At 45.4% G+C, this 20,412-nt stretch overlaps 1 protein-coding gene across 1 annotated transcript; it reads right to left on the bottom strand.

Annotated features, from left to right (window-relative positions):
* Window positions 1-3,263: 3,263 nt before the first annotated feature.
* Window positions 3,264-19,832, bottom strand: gpia (glucose-6-phosphate isomerase a). The gene is made up of 19 exons (XM_073472261.1): window positions 19,752-19,832; window positions 18,753-19,253; window positions 16,561-16,651; window positions 14,948-15,016; window positions 11,863-11,982; window positions 11,653-11,736; window positions 10,483-10,629; window positions 9,970-10,041; window positions 9,204-9,248; window positions 8,997-9,050; window positions 8,314-8,374; window positions 7,506-7,549; window positions 6,943-7,095; window positions 6,436-6,565; window positions 6,157-6,233; window positions 5,398-5,526; window positions 4,980-5,055; window positions 3,886-3,952; window positions 3,264-3,600 (listed from the first exon to the last, which is right to left on the bottom strand). Exons 2-19 carry the CDS (start codon window positions 18,869-18,871, stop codon window positions 3,477-3,479), a joined length of 1,662 nt encoding a protein of 553 aa, XP_073328362.1. The 5' UTR covers window positions 18,872-19,253; window positions 19,752-19,832; the 3' UTR covers window positions 3,264-3,476.
* Between the last annotated feature and the right edge of the window lie 580 nt (window positions 19,833-20,412).

Here is a 20,412-nt window from a genome sequence, read left to right as displayed (position 1 = left end):
ATACATATATATGTATATATATATCACACTAGATATCCACAGCCAGAGTGAGTGTCTATGATGTAGATCGTCACTTTCGCGGGCCTGGGCGGCAGAAATCGTGACGTAAGGGTAAGGGGCGGGAACATCTGGTGACGCAACCAGGAAATGCGCCGAAGGCTGGTCCGTCCCATTTAACAGCGGGGGACGCCTCCGAACATGGATCTATTATATAACTTATTATATAATAAGTTATATAATTATTATTCTTATTATAGATCTTATAGATAGATAGATAGATAGATAGATAGATAGATAGATAGATAGATAGATAGATAGATAGATAGATCTTATAGGTCTTATTATAGATCCATGCGGGGGACGCAGCCCTGGATCGAGACATCATGATGTTGGAGCCTTTTGGAGGATTTTAATCCAGATGTCGGCAGAGGGGGAGCTACCATCAGCCTTCAGCCCAAAGCTACCAAGAGCCAGATAAAACTCCTCACAGACTTCTGATTAATAAAGTTTAATTCTACTTTTCGCTAATTTATTATGTTTTAACAAAAAAATCCATTCACTAAAACATCGTCACAAAGCTGAATCCACTCCGAGAGTCCCAGGACCCCCCTTCAGTCCCCTACATTGGACTATTCCATCTTACTGCGCATGTGCAGAATGATTGAGGAAGTCAGTAGCTAAACAAACCGGTTGGCGCGCTGTACAAACCAACATGAAGCAAGTTTCCAGCGGGGCAGAAAAACGGAGGCAGCGGGAGGAAAACTCACAGTTTGTGGCACAACTACCAAGCGTGACGCGCTTTTTCACGGCGGCCATTACTGATGACGACATCACTAACGAGCAGCAAGAAGCAGGCGCTCCTGCTGTTAGCACTAGCGGTGCTAGCACTAGCGGTGCTAACAGCTAACAGCTGCTGCAGTGCGAGCCCAGGTGGCGATGATGACGAAGAGCCGCGTTCACCCTCCATGATGAAGACCGACCAGTGAGTATTACAACTGTCAGCATGTAACTGTATTGATTATTGATCAGTACTCACATCCGGTACTGCACTTAAGTACTAAAAGCACACTGAGTAAAAATACTCCATTACAAGCTGAAGTCCTGCATTCAAAACCTTCCTGAAGTCAAAGTCTGGAAGTATTATCAGTCAATTATACTTAAAGTACTCAAAGTAAAAGTACTCATGCTGCAGTAATCTGTTCCTGTCAGAGTTTTTCTGTCTGATGTTTGTGGATTAATATTCCTGCTGCATTGATGTGTATGTGTCATTTTACTGCTTCTGCTTCTGCTTGATGAAGTTTAATTACACTGAAATACTCATGTGAAGTACAAGTGTGTCAAATGTGTACTGTAGTACAGTACTCGAGGAAATGTACTTAGTTACCTTACACCCCTGGGTACAGGCCTGACAGTGTGTGTGTGTGTGTGTGTGTGTGTGTGTGTGTGTGTGTGTGTGTGTGTGTGTGTGTGTGTGCTGTCAGAGAACCTGCAGGAACATTAAGTGATGACGACACTGACAGCACAGTCTCATCACACAGACATCAGATTGTTTATGAAGAGAAGATCTTTAAAATGAATGTGTGTTGTGTTTTTCAGAGCTGCAGTTCCAGATGTGTGGACGTGATCGCTGCGTGGAGACGGTGAAGAGAAGATCCGTCCTGAAGAGAAGACGTTACAGGTGGGTCTTCATGAGGAGCTCTGTGCCGTGGAGCTGGAGCCTCGTGTCAGATCGTCCTGATGTTCTGGTGTCAGATCGTCCTGATGTTCTGGTGTCAGATCGTCCTGATGTTCTGGTGTCAGATCGTCCTGATGTTCTGGTGTCAGATCGTCCTGATGTTCTGGTGTCAGATCGTATGCACTAGAAGCTTCTGAGCAGCTGACTTTCATGTTATCAGACTGAATGACCGTCTGACGGTCAAACAAGTCGTTTTTGTTGTGACGCTCAAAAATGTATCCAGTGTAAACTTATAGGACAAAGTGTTCTGAGGCTCCAGCGCATCATGTGACGTTGTAATTACATGTTTTCCATCATGTCAGATTGTTCAGAGGCTGCTGTCTCTGCTGAAACAAGTCTGCACACTGTCGTTAACTGGCACATCCACAAGATCTCAAGTAATGTTTCACAGTAATGTGCCTGTAAATTGACATCACAGGAGCAACAGTGTGCAGACTTTCTTCAAGTTGAATATATTTTACACCCAAAGATCTTACAGTTCTGGATGTGAGCGACTGCTGTGTTATTTATAGTAAACGAAATAATGTAATCTGACTGCAGCCGATTCAGCAACGCAATTCTTTTTCTAAAAACATGAAAACCTCATTCAGATTGTAACGAGCGACTGGTTACTTTTTTACCCCAGTCCTCATTTTAATTACTCATCACTGCTGGGTACATTAATCTATAATAATACTTTTTATAGAGTTAGTTAATTGAACCTAAATCTGTAAAGTAACTAAAGTTTTTAAGTCACTGTACTGAAGTAAAAACTACAATATTTCCCCGGAGATGTAGTCGAGTATTTAGTAGGAAATGGAAATACTCCCGTGAAGGACCAGAACCTCAAAATTCTGCTACAGTACTTGAGTAAATCTACTTAAGTTTCTTTCAGTACATTTAATGTGATCATTTCCACCGTTCCAGGGCTGCAGTTAATCAATACTGTAAGAATCAATAATGTGTAAACAGGAAGTGAAATGTCTTCAAATGTTGGTTTTGTTCAAGCAACAAATTAAACTACAGATTCAGTGACTGAACACAGAAGAGCTGAGACTGAAGATCAATCGACAGTCTGATCGTTTCTCTTCTGTTGATCAGCTCTTTGATTAACCGGCTGAATGATTCACCTCTAGATTCTACAAACCTGTTCAATCAATTAGTTGATCAACAATATAATCCAGAACCATTTTCATAATCTATTCATAAAAAAATCATTTACACTCCTCGATCCGTCCAGGATATTTGGGTGTCACTTGTTTATTCTGACACATCTGAATGTTTAGTCTGTGTTTTGTGAATATTTTTGGTCCATAATAATAATAATAATAGTTTCAATGGACTTTCATATCTGCACCTATATAATAATAAGTTAGTAACAGTCGTGTGTTTGTCTCAGCTTCTTTGAGGAACTTTAAACAGACAGTGATGAATGTGTGATGTTAAAGAGGAGCACAGCTTCAGTCACATGACTAACTTCAGCCTTAAAGAGCAGCTCAGCTGAATGTTTCCTCCTCCCATATGTGATCAACAAAATAAGACACCAGGATTCAGTGACAAACAGGACTTTTATTTTGAAAGTCAGTGCTGTCACCTACAGTAACATCTGCACATTTCTCTTCGTCCTCAGGTACATTTTCCCTTTTCATCAAACACGTCTACATGTGAAGTCTCACATCAACAAACATAAAGTGCTCATTCTCGCGGGTCACACCGACAGAGTTTCAGCCAATGAGAGAGGACTACGTGGCGGGAGGAGGATTCAGGCGAAGTTCTTCTTCAGGAAGCTGATGAGTCCGTTGGTGGACGAGTCGTGGGAGGTGACGTCGGAGTCGTCCTTCAGCTCCGGCTCGATCTTCTTCGCCAGCTGCTTTCCCAGTTCAACGCTGCGAGCAGGAAACAGGAAGTCGTTATTTACTGATGTTGGTAATCTGCACCACCCTGACACCTCCTGAGTCACAGCCAAGCTTCATGCATGACTGACAAAAACCTAGTAACCTTGAGTTAAAGGAACAGTTCATTCAGTGGTTATCTCCTCACCCCGGCTCAGGTGTCACCTGACTTTCTATCAGCAGGGGGGGAGGACATAATGACTGAATTTTCTGTTTTGGGTGAACTGTTCCTTTAAGATTCTTCTCAGATGAAGATGGTCGTTGAAAGGAGACACTCACCCCCACTGGTCGTAGCTGTTGATGTCCCACATGACGCCCTGCACAAAGATCTTGTGCTCATACATGGCTGAAAGAAAAGAAATCACATGATTTATTAGAGCTACGTTCCAGTCCTCCTTATATCCCATCACACCTGCTGTACATCTGATTTCCTGTCGTTAGTCTGCTGTCACAGGTTGTAATAACAGTTGTGACACTCTGTTAGTCTGTAACAGTCGTTGGAGTTGCGTGATGCCTGAAACCTGTCGTTACAGACACCTTGTCGACTGTAGCGACATGCGTTAACTAGTCGCGTAACACATACGTTACAGTTGCCTGTAACGACAGGCTTCAGGCGTCTGTTGTTACAGTTGTGTAACAACAGTAGTCTGTAACGGCAGACGTAACGTGACTGTAACAACAGGCATCCGTAACGACACGAACGACAGATGTTAACTAGTCGCGTACCACATACCGTCATCTGTCGTTACAGCTGCCTGTCATTAGTCACGTAACACCTGAAACCTGTTGTTACGCAACTGTAACAACAGACGCCTGAAGCCTGTCGTTACACGCGACTGTAACGACAGGCGTTAACTAGTCGTGTACCACGGCGTTACAGTCAACTGTTGTTACGCAACTGTAACAACAGACGCCTGAAGCCTGTCGTTACAGTCGCCAGGCGTTACAGTCATCTGTTGTTAGGCGACTGTAACGGCAGGCTTCAGGCGTCTGTTGTTAGGCGACTGTAACGGCAGGCGACTGTAACGGCAGGCGACTGTAACGGCAGGCGACTGTAACGACAGGCTTCAGGCGTCTGTTACAGTTGCGTAACAACAGTAGTCTGTAACGACAGTGACAGCATTTAGCCTGTTGCAGACTGTAACAACTATTGACAGACTGTTTATTATTGTTAATACATTCATACTTTGTTTCTTGTTACATTTGCTTTTTTGTTTACAGAGAAAATCATTGAATAAAATATTTAAATATTAATGAGTTGAAAATGTATTTTTCTTAAATATCTTGTTATGATCATCTCCTTATTAAAGATGAACATTTAAACAGATGATTATCAGCAGCTGCCTCATGCTAACACGTGTCGTGGTACTCACCGACCAGTGCTCCCAGTATGAACGGGCTGAGCTTCTTGAAAACGATCGAGTTACTCGGCTTGTTTCCCTCAAAAACCTTTAAATGGAAACAGAAGAAGAAATCAGAGAATGAAACTCTGCGTTTAAACCAGTAACAAACACACCAGACTCACATCAGTGAGTCATAATTAACTCTAACCAGGAAGCTGTTTGACCTTTGACCTCCTTCCTGTGGACAGAAATGTCTGCCTCCTCATCTGAACAGTGAACGTGTTGAGTTTGATGTCAGAATCGTCTCACTGTTCAACTGACGAGTCGTTAAAAGAAAAGACGTTCATGTCCACACAGCAGCAGGTCGGACTGTTTCTGAGACGTCACAGTGAACAACACGATGTCGAGACGAACTGAAGCGTGACGTGACCGTCGGACTGCGACTTACTTTGTGAGGCAGCAGCTTCTCCACAGCGTCTCCCTTCAGGCCTCCGGCCTCCAGCTCTTTACGAGCCTCGGCTGCAGTTTTTCCTTTCATCAGAGCTTCTGTCTGAGCCAAGAAGTTCGCCACCAGGATCTGAAACACACAGCGAGCAGCTCACACACCTTCATATAGACGTGTTTTATACATTACACACAGGAGCAGATCTGTGAATCCATCAGACAGGACAGAAGAATAATCTGACTGTTTAATTAAAGGCGTCACTGTCAGACGTCACACGTGGATCAGTGAAGATCAACAGATCATCGTTTCAATGTTCTGACAGACTGTCCTTTACATTTTAACCTCTTCTTTACAGAGAAAGTATTTTACAACAGCAGCTTGATTATTTAATTCTGTTGGGAAATCTTTAAAGTCCAGTTTAAACTGTGATCCAGTATTAGTTTTAGACTTACTGAGGAGGTTCAACCTTTAAAATGTCTGCCTCTTTAAAAAAGGGATTGAGCAAAATAATCAAGTTGCTTGAATAAAATTAACTGACTTAAACCACACAGTGTTCTGGTGTTAATGAAGCGGTGCTGAAGGTGAGCTGGAGGACTGGACCTGGACTGGACCCACTGTTAAACATGCAGCACAGGAAACGCTCCACCAGAACCTTCACTGACTAACTCAGTAGAAAACGATGTAATGGTTTGTTGAAAACGCGGAGCAGCTGAGCGTTAACAGTTCATCTGTTTTATGTGATGAACGCACAGCGGGCGTTACCTTGTGATGGAGGTTGTCTCTGATTGGATGCTGAGACTGAGCAGGAATGAGGAAGTCAGCAGGAATCATACGGGTTCCTGACGAGGAAACAACAAACAGTTGACCCTCACTGATCAATACACATCATTAATGATGACATGGAGCTTCATAATAAATAATAGTTTATATGTATCTATTTAAAGCAGTCTGGTCCTCATGTTGCTCTACAGGACAAACTTTAATTAGGGACTGTTAATGTGGGACTGTCCCACAGGGGCAGACTGATGAGGATGATGTCACCTTGGTGGATCAGCTGGTAGAAGGCGTGCTGTCCGTTGGTCCCGGGCTCGCCCCACACGATTGGTCCGGTGTGGTAGTTGACACGAGTGCCATCTTTGGTGATGTACTTCCCGTTGGACTCCATGTCGCCCTGACGACCACACAGACAGATCACATGGTCACAGTGATGTCACAGATGCTGATTATAACTTCAGGAAGCGTTTTATTTAACTGAATAAAGTTTTATCGTCGAGAGTAATCCATTACAAAAATAACTTAGCTGCAGCTCTAAACTCAAGTGGAGATTAAAATCTTTCCAAATCTGTGAGGCTGAAGTTAAAAAGATGAAGAAGGAGAACTGTGTGTCTGATGTGATCTGACGGAAAACACTGGAGTGTGTTCATCAGACACTTCCTGTCATGTGATGATGTCAGTGGATGATATTTCTGTGATGATGTCATCCTGCAGCAGCGTCTGTTCCCTCTGAACAGATGGTCTCTCCCCCCTCCTCCCCCCCGTCACACTGACCTGTTGGAAGTAGGCGGCAAAGCGGTGCATGTACTGGTCGTAGGGCAGCATGGCGTGAGTCTCAGCCTGGAAGAAGTTGATGTACCAGACGCCCAGAACAGCCAGCAGGACCGGGACGTTCTGATCCAGAGGGGCGCTGCGGAAATGGTTGTCCTGCAGAGAAGAGAGGAGACGGCGCGTCAGCGACACAGAAGAGTTCGCTGTTTCATGTCTGTACAGAAACATATAGTCCCATCCTTTATCTTATTTCTGCTCTTATTTTACAGTTTCAGCAGGTTCACAGTTAAATTTAACAAAGTGTGATGAGAAACGGGCGAGACGAGTCGACCTGCAGTTATTTAACTATGTCACAGCTGTTTAAAGATTCTAATGATCCAATTAAATGAACACGACCTGGATCAGCTGCAGGAACTGAAGGTCAGCTCCTCATTTAAGAACATTATTATACTTTTAATAAATATTCATCTATTATTAACTCCTGACAACAAACAAACTCACTGATGAAGTTTGAACCAAACAGATTCATGTTTTAATATAGAACAGTTTAATAAATATTCTCATACCATCCAGTGAGCTCCTGCAAGAAGCTGCTCGAAGTTCTCAAAGCCTGAAACACACACACACACACACACACACACACACACACACACACACACACACACACACACACACACACACACACACACGTCAGAGGTCATGTGACTACAAAATGAAAACAGAAACAAGTGAAGGAAAGTATCTGAAGGCAGAAATAAATAAGTGAGTTTGAAAATATGAGTTCAGAACAGACGATCAATAACTCATCAGACACAAAACAAGAGGAAACTGACTCGACTCATTATATATTCAGAACTAACAGCTTTATATTCATGGTTCTGTCAGTCCTGTTATCATCCTCAGGTTGGTTCTGTCTGGATCTGCCTCCACTCATCACGAGCTGAATGAGCTGTTAGCTGTTAGCAGTTAGCTGTTAGCTGTTCTTCAGCCGTTTAAAGACGTGCTGTGACTAACAGATGACATCATCATCAGTCACTGAGTTTCTCTGATGACTGACAGCTGAGTTCATGAATATAAAGAATGACTCTGAGTTTGGCCTCATGTTTTATGTCCATCAGCACCGTGACACCGGGTCACGTGACACCGGGTCACCTGCTGCAGGACGACGTCATGAAGACAATGTGTGAAGCTCCAACCACAGCTGGACACAGCTGCTCATCAACATGTTTGTCAAATGTTTTGGTAAAAATCTGAGGCAGGTCCAGTTTTGATCCGCTGCTGACTCAATAACATCAAATCAATGTGATCACTCATCAATAATCACTAATCGATACCCAGCTGTGGTCTGGAGGTCAGAGGTCACAGCAGACGTACCTATGTGCAGAGCGATGGACAGACCGATGGCCGACCACAGTGAGTAACGACCTCCAACCCACTGAGGAGGAGCAAACATGACATCACACAGTCAGAGCCAATCAGAGCACACATAGAGCATCACTGCAGAACCCAGCAGGTCTGCAGTCCAGACCAGGAGTCAGTCGGTCCGTCCAGACCAGGAGTCAGTCGGTGTCAGCTGGTGTCAGCTGGTGTCAGTCGGTGTCAGTCGGTGTCAGCTGGTGTCAGCTGGTGTCAGTCGGTGTCAGCTGGTGTCAGCTGGTGTCAGCAGGTGTCAGCTGGTGTCAGCTGGTGTCAGCTGGTGTCAGTCGGTGTCAGCTGGTGTCAGTCGGTGTCAGCAGGTGTCAGCAAGTGTCAGCCGGTGTCAGCCGGTGTCAGCTGGTGTCAGTCGGTGTCAGCTGGTGTCAGTCGGTGTCAGCTGGTGTCAGCCGGTGTCAGCCGGTGTCAGCCGGTGTCAGCTGGTGTCAGTCGGTGTCAGCTGGTGTCAGCTGGTGTCAGTCGGTGTCAGCTGGTGTCAGCTGGTGTCAGTCGGTGTCAGCTGGTGTCAGCTGGTGTCAGCTGGTGTCAGTTGCAGCTGGTTTTGTTCAACAACATTATACAGTTAGTTATTGTTATTACATTCTCATCACATCAGTCTGATCATAACAACAAGACAAACTTACATCCCAGAACTCAAACATGTTCTCTGTGTCGATGCCAAAGTCCTTCACTTTGACCTGGAGGAGGAGGAGGAGGAGGAGAGAGGAGTTAACTCATGTAACTTGACTGTCTTCCACAATACTAATAAAAATAATAATAATAATAATAATAATTGATCATGTAGATGAAATCAGCTGAAATCAGTCAGGAGACATTAAATGGACACTTACTGCGTTGGTGGACAGAGCAACAAAGTGTTTGGCCACAGCAGATTTCTGTGGAAGAGAAGAGAAGAAGAAGAGGAGAAGAAGAAGAGAGGAGAAGAAGAGAAGAAGAGGAGGAGAAGAAGAAGGAGAAGAAGAAGGAGAAGAGAATAAGAAGGAGAAGAGAAGAAGAAGAAGAGAGGAGAAGAGGAGAGGAGAGGAGAAGAAGAAGAGAAGAAAAGAGGAGAAGAAGAAGAAAAGAGGAGAAGAAGAAGAAGAAGAGGAGAGGAGAAGAAGAAGGAGAGGAGAAGAGGAGAAGAAGAAGAGAAGAGGAGAAGAAGAAGGAGAAGAGGAGAAGAGAAGAAGAGGAGAAGAGAAGAAGAGAAGAGGAGAAGAAGAAGAGAAGAGGAGAAGAAGAAGGAGAAGAAGAAGAGAAGAAGAGGAGAAGAGAAGAGGAGAAGAGGAGAAGAAGAAGAGAAGAGGAGAAGAAGAAGAAGAAGAGGAGAGGAGGAGAAGAAGAGGAGAGGAGAAGAAGAAGAGAAGAAGAGGAGAGGAGAAGAAGAAGAGGAGAGGAGAAGAAGAAGGAGAGGAGAGGAGAAGAAGAGCAGGGTTAGACAGTGGGAGTATAAATATGATAAAAACACAAACTAAACATGTTCAGATGTTCCATGAGAAGCTTCCTGACATCCAACCGGGATCAGACTGTTAGTTCATCTGTCATATAATCTGTTTCCATCAGTGGCTGCAAGCAGATCAGTCGTCCAATCAGCTGTCAGGGAACAAATGGACTCACGTCATTGGCTGTCTGCAGGAACCAGTCCTTGGCAGACTCTGCGTTGGTGATGGTCTCCTGGGTGGTGAAGGTCTGGAGGAAGGCGAGACAGAAACAACAGGACTGAAACACACGACGCTGGTGTTTCTCTTGTAAAGCTGCTGCAGGAGGAAGATGTTCATGTGCAGACAGAAGCTTCAGGCTCACAGTGCAGTTATATCGCCCCCGGTGCTTTGGCGTGCGCTTCACAGCCTGCGTTTGTGTTTTCATACCGTTGATGTGGAGGGAAATTTATTTTAAAACATACGTTTAAAAAATAACCATGTACGTGTGGACAAGACCTGAAACCCACCTGCAACACACCTGCAACACACCTGCAGCGCTCACATGATGGGAAATAACGACTTGAGAATCATAAACACTTTATGATAAATTAAAACAAACAATAAGTTATGATTCATAAGTTCAACAGGAAGTACAGTGAGTGTGTGTGTGTGTGTGTGTGTGTGTGTGTGTGTGTGTGTGTGCGCTCACCTTGGAGGCGATGATGAAGAGTGTGGTCTCTGGGTTGAGCTTAGCGAGAGTCTTGGCCATGTGAGTCCCGTCAATGTTGGACACAAACCAAACGTTTGGTCCATCGGCTGAGTACGGCTTCAGAGCCTCCGTCACCATCAGAGGACCCTGAACGCAACACGACAGTTATAGTTACAGCTTCATCAGTCACCGTCAGAGGACCCTGAACGCAACACGACAGTTATAGTTACAGCTTCATCAGTCACCGTCAGAGGACCCTGAACGCAACACGACAGTTATAGTTACAGCTTCATCAGTCACCGTCAGAGGACCCTGAACGCAACACGACAGTCAGTTATAGTTACAGCTTCATCAGTCACCATCAGAGGACCCTGAACGCAACATGACAGTTATAGTTACAGCTTCATCAGTCACCGTCAGAGGACCCTGAACGCAACATGACAGTCAGTTATGGTTACAGCTTCATCGGTCACCGTCAGAGGACCCTGAACGCAACACGACAGTTATAGTTACAGCTTCATCAGTCACCATCAGAGGACCCTGAACGCAACACGACAGTTATAGTTACAGCTTCATCAGTCACCGTCAGAGGACCCTGAACGCAACACGACAGTCAGTTATAGTTACAGCTTCATCGGTCACCGTCAGAGGACCCTGAACGCAACACGACAGTCAGTTATGGTTACAGCTTCATCGGTCACCGTCAGAGGACCCTGAACGCAACACGACAGTTATAGTTACAGCTTCATCGGTCACCGTCAGAGGACCCTGAACGCAACATGACAGTTATGGTTACAGCTTCATCGGTCACCGTCAGAGGACCCTGAACGCAACATGACAGTTATGGTTACAGCTTCATCACAGCTGTGGGAGCTTTAGAAGAGCTGCAGAAACAGTTTTACGTTGTGCACCGTCAGCACATTGCTGGACTTTATAAATGTCAACAGGAGCATTAATAACAAACAGCAGAGGGCAGCAGTGCACCGCTGAGCGTCTGGTCTGTCTGATCCAAAGACGAGGAAACACCTGAACCAACATTTAAAGGAACAGTATTTGACTTTTTCAGAAACATTATGACCCTGCAGCCAATCAGAAGAGCAGTCCAGAGCATGTGATGACATCACAATGTGACAGTACAGTCCTCAGGTGTTTAACCAGCAGGTCACTCACCAGGTCGGAGCCCCCGATGCCGATGTTCACCACGTCACTGATGCTTTTCCCACTGAAGCCTTTCCACTCGCCGCTACGAACTCTCTGCAAACAGAAGGCAGAAGGTCACGACCTTTACGACACACACACACACACACACACACACACACACACACACAAACACACACGCACAAACACACACACACACACACACACACACACGGTATGTACCTTACAGAATGCCTTCATCTTGTCCAGCACGCGGTTCACCTCCGGCATCACGTCTTTACCGTCCACGCTGATTGGCGTGTTGGAGCGATTACGCAGAGCGATGTGGAGCACAGCGCGACCCTACACACACACACACACACACACACAGTTCATTGATTAGTTGATTAACAGTGGATGAATTCATAATGTGATCATGTGATCAGACTGAGTCAGCAGCTCTGTGAGGCTGAACTTTGAGCTCAGTGCTAATCAACATGCTAACATGCTGATGTTTAGCAGGTTCACCATGTTTACCATCTTAGCTTAGCTTGTTAGCATGCTAACATTAGCTAATGATCAGTAAACAGAGTGCAGCTGAGGCTGATGTGAACACATGAACATGTTGACCTGACGATGGCGCTACATGAAACATGAACGTCTCCGTCTGTTCGCTCAACAGAAGAAGTCATCTGGTCTCACTGTGAGTCAGCTGTTTGTCATTAATGTTGACGCTTATCAATTAATCAGAATAATGATTCATTAATCAATCTGTGTGAATGTCACTGAGGAGGCTGTTACACAACACCACTGCATCATGACCGCCGTTTCCCTGAGTGAGTGAGTCTCTCTCTCTCTCACTCGCACTCACACTCTCACTCTCTCACTCACTGAATATGTGCAGTGTTTCACAGTTCAGGTTTTTCGGCCATGTTGTCTGACAGAAACAGGCTGCTGCACGTCTGTGGACAAACTGTGGAGACATTGAACGCCTCGTTGCCCAGGAGACGTTAGTTCATCCGACTTCATGTCATAATAATGTTAATTAAAGCTGCAAGCAGCGATGAACGGGCCCTCGCAGGCCACGCGGGTCGGGGCGTGCTGCCGTCGGGGCGTGCTCCTTACCCGGACCCATTGCCCCGTTATTGTGCGCGCATGTCTTAACTGATAGCCAAAAACGGTTTTGTGTTGATAATAGCGCCACCTGCTGGTGATTTTTGGTGTGTGAGTTACAGATGCCAGTCTATACCACCCCAATCAGTTGCATATCCATAAGTGTTATGGTGTGGGCACAGTGGCAATTATAAAATGAAATTGCCACCAGAGCGCCACCTATTGTCAGATCGGTAACACCTTCGTCAGCTGTCCTCAGGAGGCCATTGGCAATCAGTGTACCAAGTTTTGTGTTAATCCGACCAACCAATGTCGAGATATAAAATACTTCAATTTAAATAGCGCCACCTAGTGGTCATGGGCCAAGATTTTGCACAGAGTCTTAGGGGCTCATGGGGAAGTACTGTCCTGAGTTTCACGTCATTTGGACACACCAATGTGGATATATGCAACACTTCCTCTTTTGACTGTAATCTACAGGAAGTTGTTATTTAATAACTTGAGTATTCTTTGGAATATCAAAATTCTTTTAATAACTTTTTGTCAGGAGGGTCCACAGGTGCTGTGTGCAAAGTTTGGTGCAAATCAGAGAAATTGTCTGGGAGGAGTTCGAAAATGTAGGTTTGTGACATTTTGCGCATTTGCGAATGGAAATTTAGCGCAAACGTGAGCGTGGCCTACATCATATAATTCAGCTGAATTCAGGGAACACGTAGATATAAGGTTTAACAATGTCTGACAAATTATGTGGGAGTTATTGGTCAAAAACTGCTTTGTGTTGATAATAGCGCCACCTGTTGGTCATCTTTGGTGTGTGAGTTACAGGGGCCAGTCTTTACCACCCCTATGAATTTCATATCCATAAGTGTTATGGTGTGGGCACAGTACCAAATCTAAAAATAAACTGCCACCAGAGCGCCACCTAGTGTCAGATCAATAACACCTTCGTCAGCTGTCCTCAGAAGGGCAGTGGCAAGAATTGTACCAAGTTTTGTGTTAATCCGACCCACCAACGTCGAGATATAAAATACTTCAATTTAAAGAGCGCCACCTAGTGGTCGTCCACCACAATTTCGCACAGAGCCTTATGGGCTCATGGGAAAGTGGTATCCTCAGTTTCATGTCATTTCGACAAAGCAATGTGAAGATATGCAACACTTCCTGTTTTGACCCGATTTTATAGGAAGTTGTTATTTAATAACTTGAGTATTGTTTGGAATTCCAAAATTCTTTTAATAACTTTTTGTCATGAGGGTCCCCTGATGCTGTGTGCAAAGTTTCGTGCAAATCGGTGAAATTGCCTGGGAGGAGTTCGAAAAAGTAGGTTTGCGACATTTTGCGAGCTAGCATAAAAAACCGTAGGCGGAAATGGGCGTGGCCTATATCAAGAGATTCAGCCCGATTCACTGAACGCGTGGATATAAGGTTTTTGAATGTGCGACAAAGTATGTGGGAGTTATTAGCCAAAACGCACTTTCCTTGATTGTAGCGCCACCAAGTGGTGAAAAATCACAACGACAACAGATTATAAAATTTTTCGCCAAGCCCACTGACTTTGCCAAATAAAATCGACTTTTCATTCACATTCAGGCAGTGAAAAATGCCATCATTTTGGACGAAGGAATAAAATAATAATAATAATAATAATAATAATCATTGCAATTACAATAGGGACCTCGCAGGTTCCCTGCTCGGGCCCTAATAAAGAACACGAGTCAACATCAGGACACATCATCAGCCTTCGTGTGTGTGTGTGTGTGTGTGTGTGTGTGTGTGTGTGTGTGTGTCATCACTTGTAACTTCAGAGATGATTTTTACATATTTTTTGTGATCTTGTTCTTCCACCTGTGTGAAATAACAAATGAATGTAGACTCATTATTTTGATCCAGACTTTAATGAGCTCTTCCTGAACTGGACCTAAACCTGCTCCTGAACCGGGCCACACCAAGACTGAAAACTGAAAGTGTTCTTTTAAAGACCTGAAAACACTTCGTACAGTAAAAACAACCTCCAGCCTCACGCTGGAGACGAACTCCCATCAGACAAAGAGTCTCAGTCCATCTTAAACCTCATCAGGACCTCCTGAAGGTTTCTGACAGAACAGAACAGGACTGGAGGGAAACTGGACCACTGGTGACCTGCTGATGACACCACAGAGTGGACCTGGGTCCCGGGCCTGGTGGTGTGTTAATGTGTTAAATCTGTCCTCAGTACCTCGGTGAAGTTGATCTTCTCTCCAGAGAACATCTTCTCTCTGGCCTCCTCCACTCCCCTCGACTTGGCCTGTGAACATAGAGAGCACGCGCACACACACACACACACACACACACACACACACACACACACACACACACACACACACACACACATCAGCATCTTATCCGACACACAGATAGCAGTGTGTGAGTGTTACGAGGAAGTATTGCGAGTTGTGTTACCACATTCCCACAGATGTTAACACAACGCTGCTGAACAATGGCAGCACTCACAGCTGTGATTGTGAGTCCAGATACGAGTTTTCTCTTTCAAAATAAAGTGTTGAAATCTTCCTGGTTCATTGTGTGTTTGAGCAGCAGGACTCGTTTTATCAGGAAGTCAGGAACTCTAACAAAAACATTGTTGGAGTGAATTTCTAAAGACTGGCTGACAGAAATAATCTGAATATTTCCCAGCATGCAGCTGAAGGAGAAGTGGACAGTGAGGCAACAGGCAGATTGTTCAACATCCTGATAACGAAGGAAACAAGCAGCAATGTGTAAATGTCTTCATGTACAGACGTGACATTAACTCTGGTTCTCAGTAGTTTGGTCACCTGGTTCGTTTTGTTCATGCAGAACATTTGCTGAATTCACAAGAAGGAACAAATAAGTCAGAATCAGTCAGAGACAGAGTTTCACACAGTTTATAAAGTGTCTCCAACTCAACAACTCACTAAACTGACACATTTGTTAAGGGAGTCTGGGGACAAAGAAGTCGCCTATACTGGTTACTGTTTAGTGTATCTGTAAAATGTGACATGTTTAGCATCAATAAAATGTTTCTTCTTTCATAAATTGAGTGTAAATGGTGAAATCAGTGTAAACAGTGTGTTCAAACAGCTGCTAAATGTTGGCAGGTCAGACTTTAGCACTTTAGACACAGAAGCAGACAGGCTGGTGCAGCCATGCTGCCACAAACTGACACTTTCTACAAGGAAACACACAACTTACTGTTTTCATTTAATGCTGAATTTACAAGAAGGAGACAATGATTCAGAATCTGTCAGAGACAGAGTTTCACTACGTTATAAAGTTTGTTTTAACTCAACAACTCTGAAAATCACCACATTTGTTAATGGAGTCTGGTGATGTTGTGTGACTGGTTCAATGAAACAGACGGTGTGTTCACTAACAGCTGCTGTTTCTTCCTGCATGGTTCCTCTGATCGATCGCAGTGTTTACAGTGTCACAGCTGATCAACATCTGGCAGCAAGATGATCAGATTGGATTTAAGAGAAGCTGCGTTAGTTTGATCCGAGAAGATTAAGGTTGATTAGAGGAGACGGCTTCAGCTGCAGGGCCCCGAGTGTGTGTGTGTGTGAGTGTGAGTGTGTGTGTGAGTGTGTGAGTGTGTGAGTGTGTGTGTGTGTGTGTGAGTGTGAGTGTGAGTGTGTGTGAGAGTGTGTGAGTGTGTGTGAGTGTGAGTGTGTGTGTGAGTGTGTGTGTGTGAGTGTGAGTGTGTGAGTGTGAGTGTGTGTGAGTGTGAGTGAGTGTGAGAGTGTGAGTGTGTGTGAGTGTGAGTGAGTGTGAGAGTGTGTGAGTGTGAGTGTGTGAGTGTGTGTGTGTTACCATAGCCAGCAGCATGGTCAGCACTTCCTGGTTGATGAGGTTCTTGGAGAAGTCGAGCAGGACGTCTCCATCGTCTGTCTCCAGAGTCGTGCTGTCAGAGACACAAAGAGACGTTTCATCAGAAGACGGATGATAAAAGTCTACAGCTGCAAACATTCATTGATCCTGTTCAGCTATCTGATCAATCAATAACCACTCTGATAATTCATTAATCTATTTGAGCTGTCAGCTGGTTAATGTGAAGGTTTTCTGGTGTCCTCCTCCGACAGTAATTCAACATTTTATGGACCAAACTAAGTGATTAATAAAGAAAGTGGACGGATTAATGAAGCTGTCGTGCATCAATACGTTTGTCGCTGAACATCGACTCCTCTGAGCCTCCTGAGGTTCTGATCCGTCTTCATTCATGTAAATAAACATCTGCTGGTCCGACAGGTCGAACACCTCCAGAACCTGTCTGTGATTATCTACACATCAGATTGATGGATCAGAACCGGTTCTACCACACAGTGATGGTCAGTGAGTTCCTGCCGGTTTCTCTTGTTTCTCCTGAAGGTGTGAGAACAGAAACTGGGAGGATTCATGAGGAACTGGATCATCACCAGATCAACTTTCATCTGTAGTGATCAGGATTATCGTCACCGTCACACTGACACCGGTTCTGACGGACCCATCAGATAAACAAGAGGAGACGACCTCCATCAGCTGTCTGACAGATGGATTAAAGGAAGCATAAATTATTTTGACAATTAATTGATTAAAGTAAGAATGAATGTGTGTTTGTTCAGACGTCAAAGTGCATTTAAGTTAATTGTCCATCTGATTGTTGGTCGAACAAAAAGAGACGTCACATTATAAACAACATGTTTCATGATCATCTGATGTTTTTCTTCTCGGACGCTGTGATTAATGTTGTAACAGCTTATAGTTGTTCCTGTCTGACAGGAGGAGGAGGAGGAGGAGGAAGAGGAAGAGGAAGAGGAAGAGGAGGAAGAGGAGGAGGAGGAGGAAGAGGAGGAGGAGGAAGAGGAGGAGGAGGAGGAAGAGGAGGAGGAGGAGGAGGAAGAGGAGGAGGAGGAGGAGGAAGAGGAGGCGTGTGGCAGAGCACGTACACATGCAGCCTCCAACATGGCTCCTCACACACACACACACACACACCGTGTTCAGGCTGAACTGTTTGTGATTGAACAGCCAGCTAACACTGTGCTAACAGGTTGATTCAGCAGTGACTCAGTTCTCATCTTCAGGTTGCTCTCAGTTAGCTTTAGCTCGCTGGTCTGTAGCTGCCGTGAGCAGATATGAAACATGATTAATCTTTAGATATTCAACATGTCAGCCTGTGAGCTGGCAGCAGGCTGGCAGCGAGCAGACTGAACATTTAGCTGTCTTTAACTTTAAATCCTCATTTTAAGCAGTTTTTTTATCTCCTTGTCCAATAACCGACTTTACGTACTAACATTAAGTGTTAGCTAGCGTTAGCGTTAGTCATCATGCAGGAGAGTGAAGTTGTGTTGTTTGTCCGTCAAAGTGTTTAATTCAACGTTTCAGCGTCAAGGAGAAAAACCTGTTACACGGAAACCAAAGCGCTGTCCGATGATGGACGCAGCGACATTAGCGGGCTGGCTAACATTAGCGGGCTGGCTAACATTAGCGGGCTGGCTAACATTAGCAAGCTGGCTAACATTAGCGGGCTGGCTAACATTAGCGGGCTGGCTAACACTAGCGGGCTGGCTAACATTAGCGGGCTGGCTAACATTAGCGGGCTGGCTAACACTAGCGGGCTGGCTAACATTAGCGGGCTGGCTAACATTAGCGGGCTGGCTAACACTAGCGGGCTGGCTAACATTAGCGGGGCGGTACCGGAGGCCCGTTCACGCTCCGTTCAAACGATTTAAGACGAACAGGCGGAAGAGTTACCGGACCTGTGGGAGCAGGTCTGAACCAGAACACTGGGGGCGTGTTCGGTCAGGAAATACGAGCAGAGACGAAGTGTTATGAATCGATGACCTTGTGACGACAACAGGAAGATTATTGATCAGCGCTGTTCAGGAGCTGATACTCAATCGAACATGACGATCAGCAGCGTCACTGGCTCGTCCCGGTCAGCTGTTAATGAGCTGATGTCTGCACACCGACCTGTCGGCATCACGCCCACCTGCCTCCTTCACCACCACCATCACGCGGCTCCTCACCTGAGCTTGGTGAACCGGTCCTTGTCCTGCTCGAACATGTCCCTCATGTTCAGGCTGCCGGCGTTGGCTTTGTACCACTGCTCCAGCTTCCTGTAGTTGGGATCGTCGGTTAGCGCCATGTTGCTGCTGGCTGGCTGACTGACTGGCTGCTGGCTGACTGACGGGCTGCTGACTGGTTCCGACCTCGGCGGCGGTGGACTGGTCTCCGTGCGGCGTTCAGGAGCAGATGAAGAGGCAGGATGGAGCTGCTGCACCGCTCAGAGGCGGTGACAGCGGCTGGACCAATGGCTGCTGCCGCCCCGCAGGCCCCGCCCCGCCCCGCAGGCCCCGCCCACTGCACCGACCAGGCACGTCTAGTGACGTACGGAGGCCGAGAGGTGCCAACAGTCCAGACCCGCGGCTTCATTATGTAACATGGAAATGATAATGCGTATGATGGGAGTACGGAGGCCTGATGGTGCCAATACATCTGCAGGAGCATTACGTAACGTGGACGTGATCCTGCGTGAATGAAGACATGAGTCAGACATGTTACATCATCAGGTAAAGGTGCACTATGTAAAAGTGGACGACCTTTAGAATTCACTCAAAACAAACGACAGCCAGTGTAACCGCTAACTGCTAATGCTAGCTGCTAACTGCTAATGCTAGCTGCTAACTGCTAATGCTAGCTGCTAATGCTAGCTGCTAACTGCTTATGAAATGCTGCTCATGTCAGCTGTTGAGATCTGTTTTGATGAGTCTTCACTCAGGTTAAAGGAGCAGTCTGGAGTTTTTTAATGAGCAGACAAAGATTTTCATTGGCTGATTTTTTTTCTGTCTAAACAAACTAAATAATCAAACTTTGTTTTCATGACTGAATAAACAAACTGACCTTAAAGGACAACACAGTTTATAGTTTTACTTTGTTTATATGTGGCGGACCCTGCCACCTTTCTAGCTTCAAACACCTTGTTTTGCTCTGAGAACAGCTGGTTTATTCACCGATGGTAAACGTACAGATGTGTGAGTTTGGGTCACGTCCTCTGGTCCTGCAGGTCGTGTTCTGAGATGTTTGGACTGGACTGAAGGTTGAAGCAGCTGTAGGAAGTTAAATGTCTTCAGTCAGCTACATTGTGAAGCGTACAGAGGAGACCGAGGCCAACAGTGTAATGAACAACGGTTTATTATTTGCTCTTAATAAAAAGCCCAGTCCACTGAGGCCCACAGAGGAGGACGCCATGCTGGGTTCAAAGACAGAACATGTGGCTGTGACTCCACAGAGTGTTAAAGGAAGCCAGAGGTGGAAAACAAGCGCGCCTGCTCTCCACCTCCTGACGCTCAAACCAACACTCGCTTCAGTTATTGCATCAACAACCTTTATCAAAAAATCTCTCTCCACCGAACGCTGTGGCGACTGACAAACACGAGCGTCATGTAGTGTTGTGTGACTTTGTGTACAACACCGGTCCAAATCTGACATGAAGAAGAACCGAAGGGCTTCCTTTAAATATCCAGGCACACACACCCCCCCACCCCCCACAAACACTTCTTACAGGTCAGTGGTTCTCGACTCCCCTCAGAGGAACCAGAAACGGGCCCCAAACCCAACAAGCTGACATTGATCACATGATATTAACGTATTGATGAGCATGTTTGTTTCCTGCAGGCAGAGCTGGAG

This window comes from Pagrus major, chromosome 8 (assembly GCF_040436345.1).
Source record: "Pagrus major chromosome 8, Pma_NU_1.0".
In the NCBI taxonomy this organism is placed as follows: Eukaryota; Metazoa; Chordata; class Actinopteri; order Spariformes; family Sparidae; genus Pagrus; species Pagrus major.
The sequence above is the reverse complement of the archived record's forward strand: the minus strand, read 5'-3'. Positions and strand labels throughout refer to the sequence as shown.

Bases quoted from the DNA above. Each gene is read 5' to 3' on its own strand.
- gpia (XM_073472261.1), bottom strand. From the start codon at position 18,871: ATGGCGCTAACCGACGATCCCAACTACAGGAAGCTGGAGCAGTGGTAC. The intron at 15,017-16,560 runs GTAACACACACA...CTATGTTCACAG, and splicing joins TGACCATGCTGCTGGCTATG to GCCAAGTCGAGGGGAGTGGA. The intron at 9,249-9,969 runs GTGAGTCCATTT...TCTCTTCCACAG, and splicing joins TCCTGCAGACAGCCAATGAC to AAATCTGCTGTGGCCAAACA.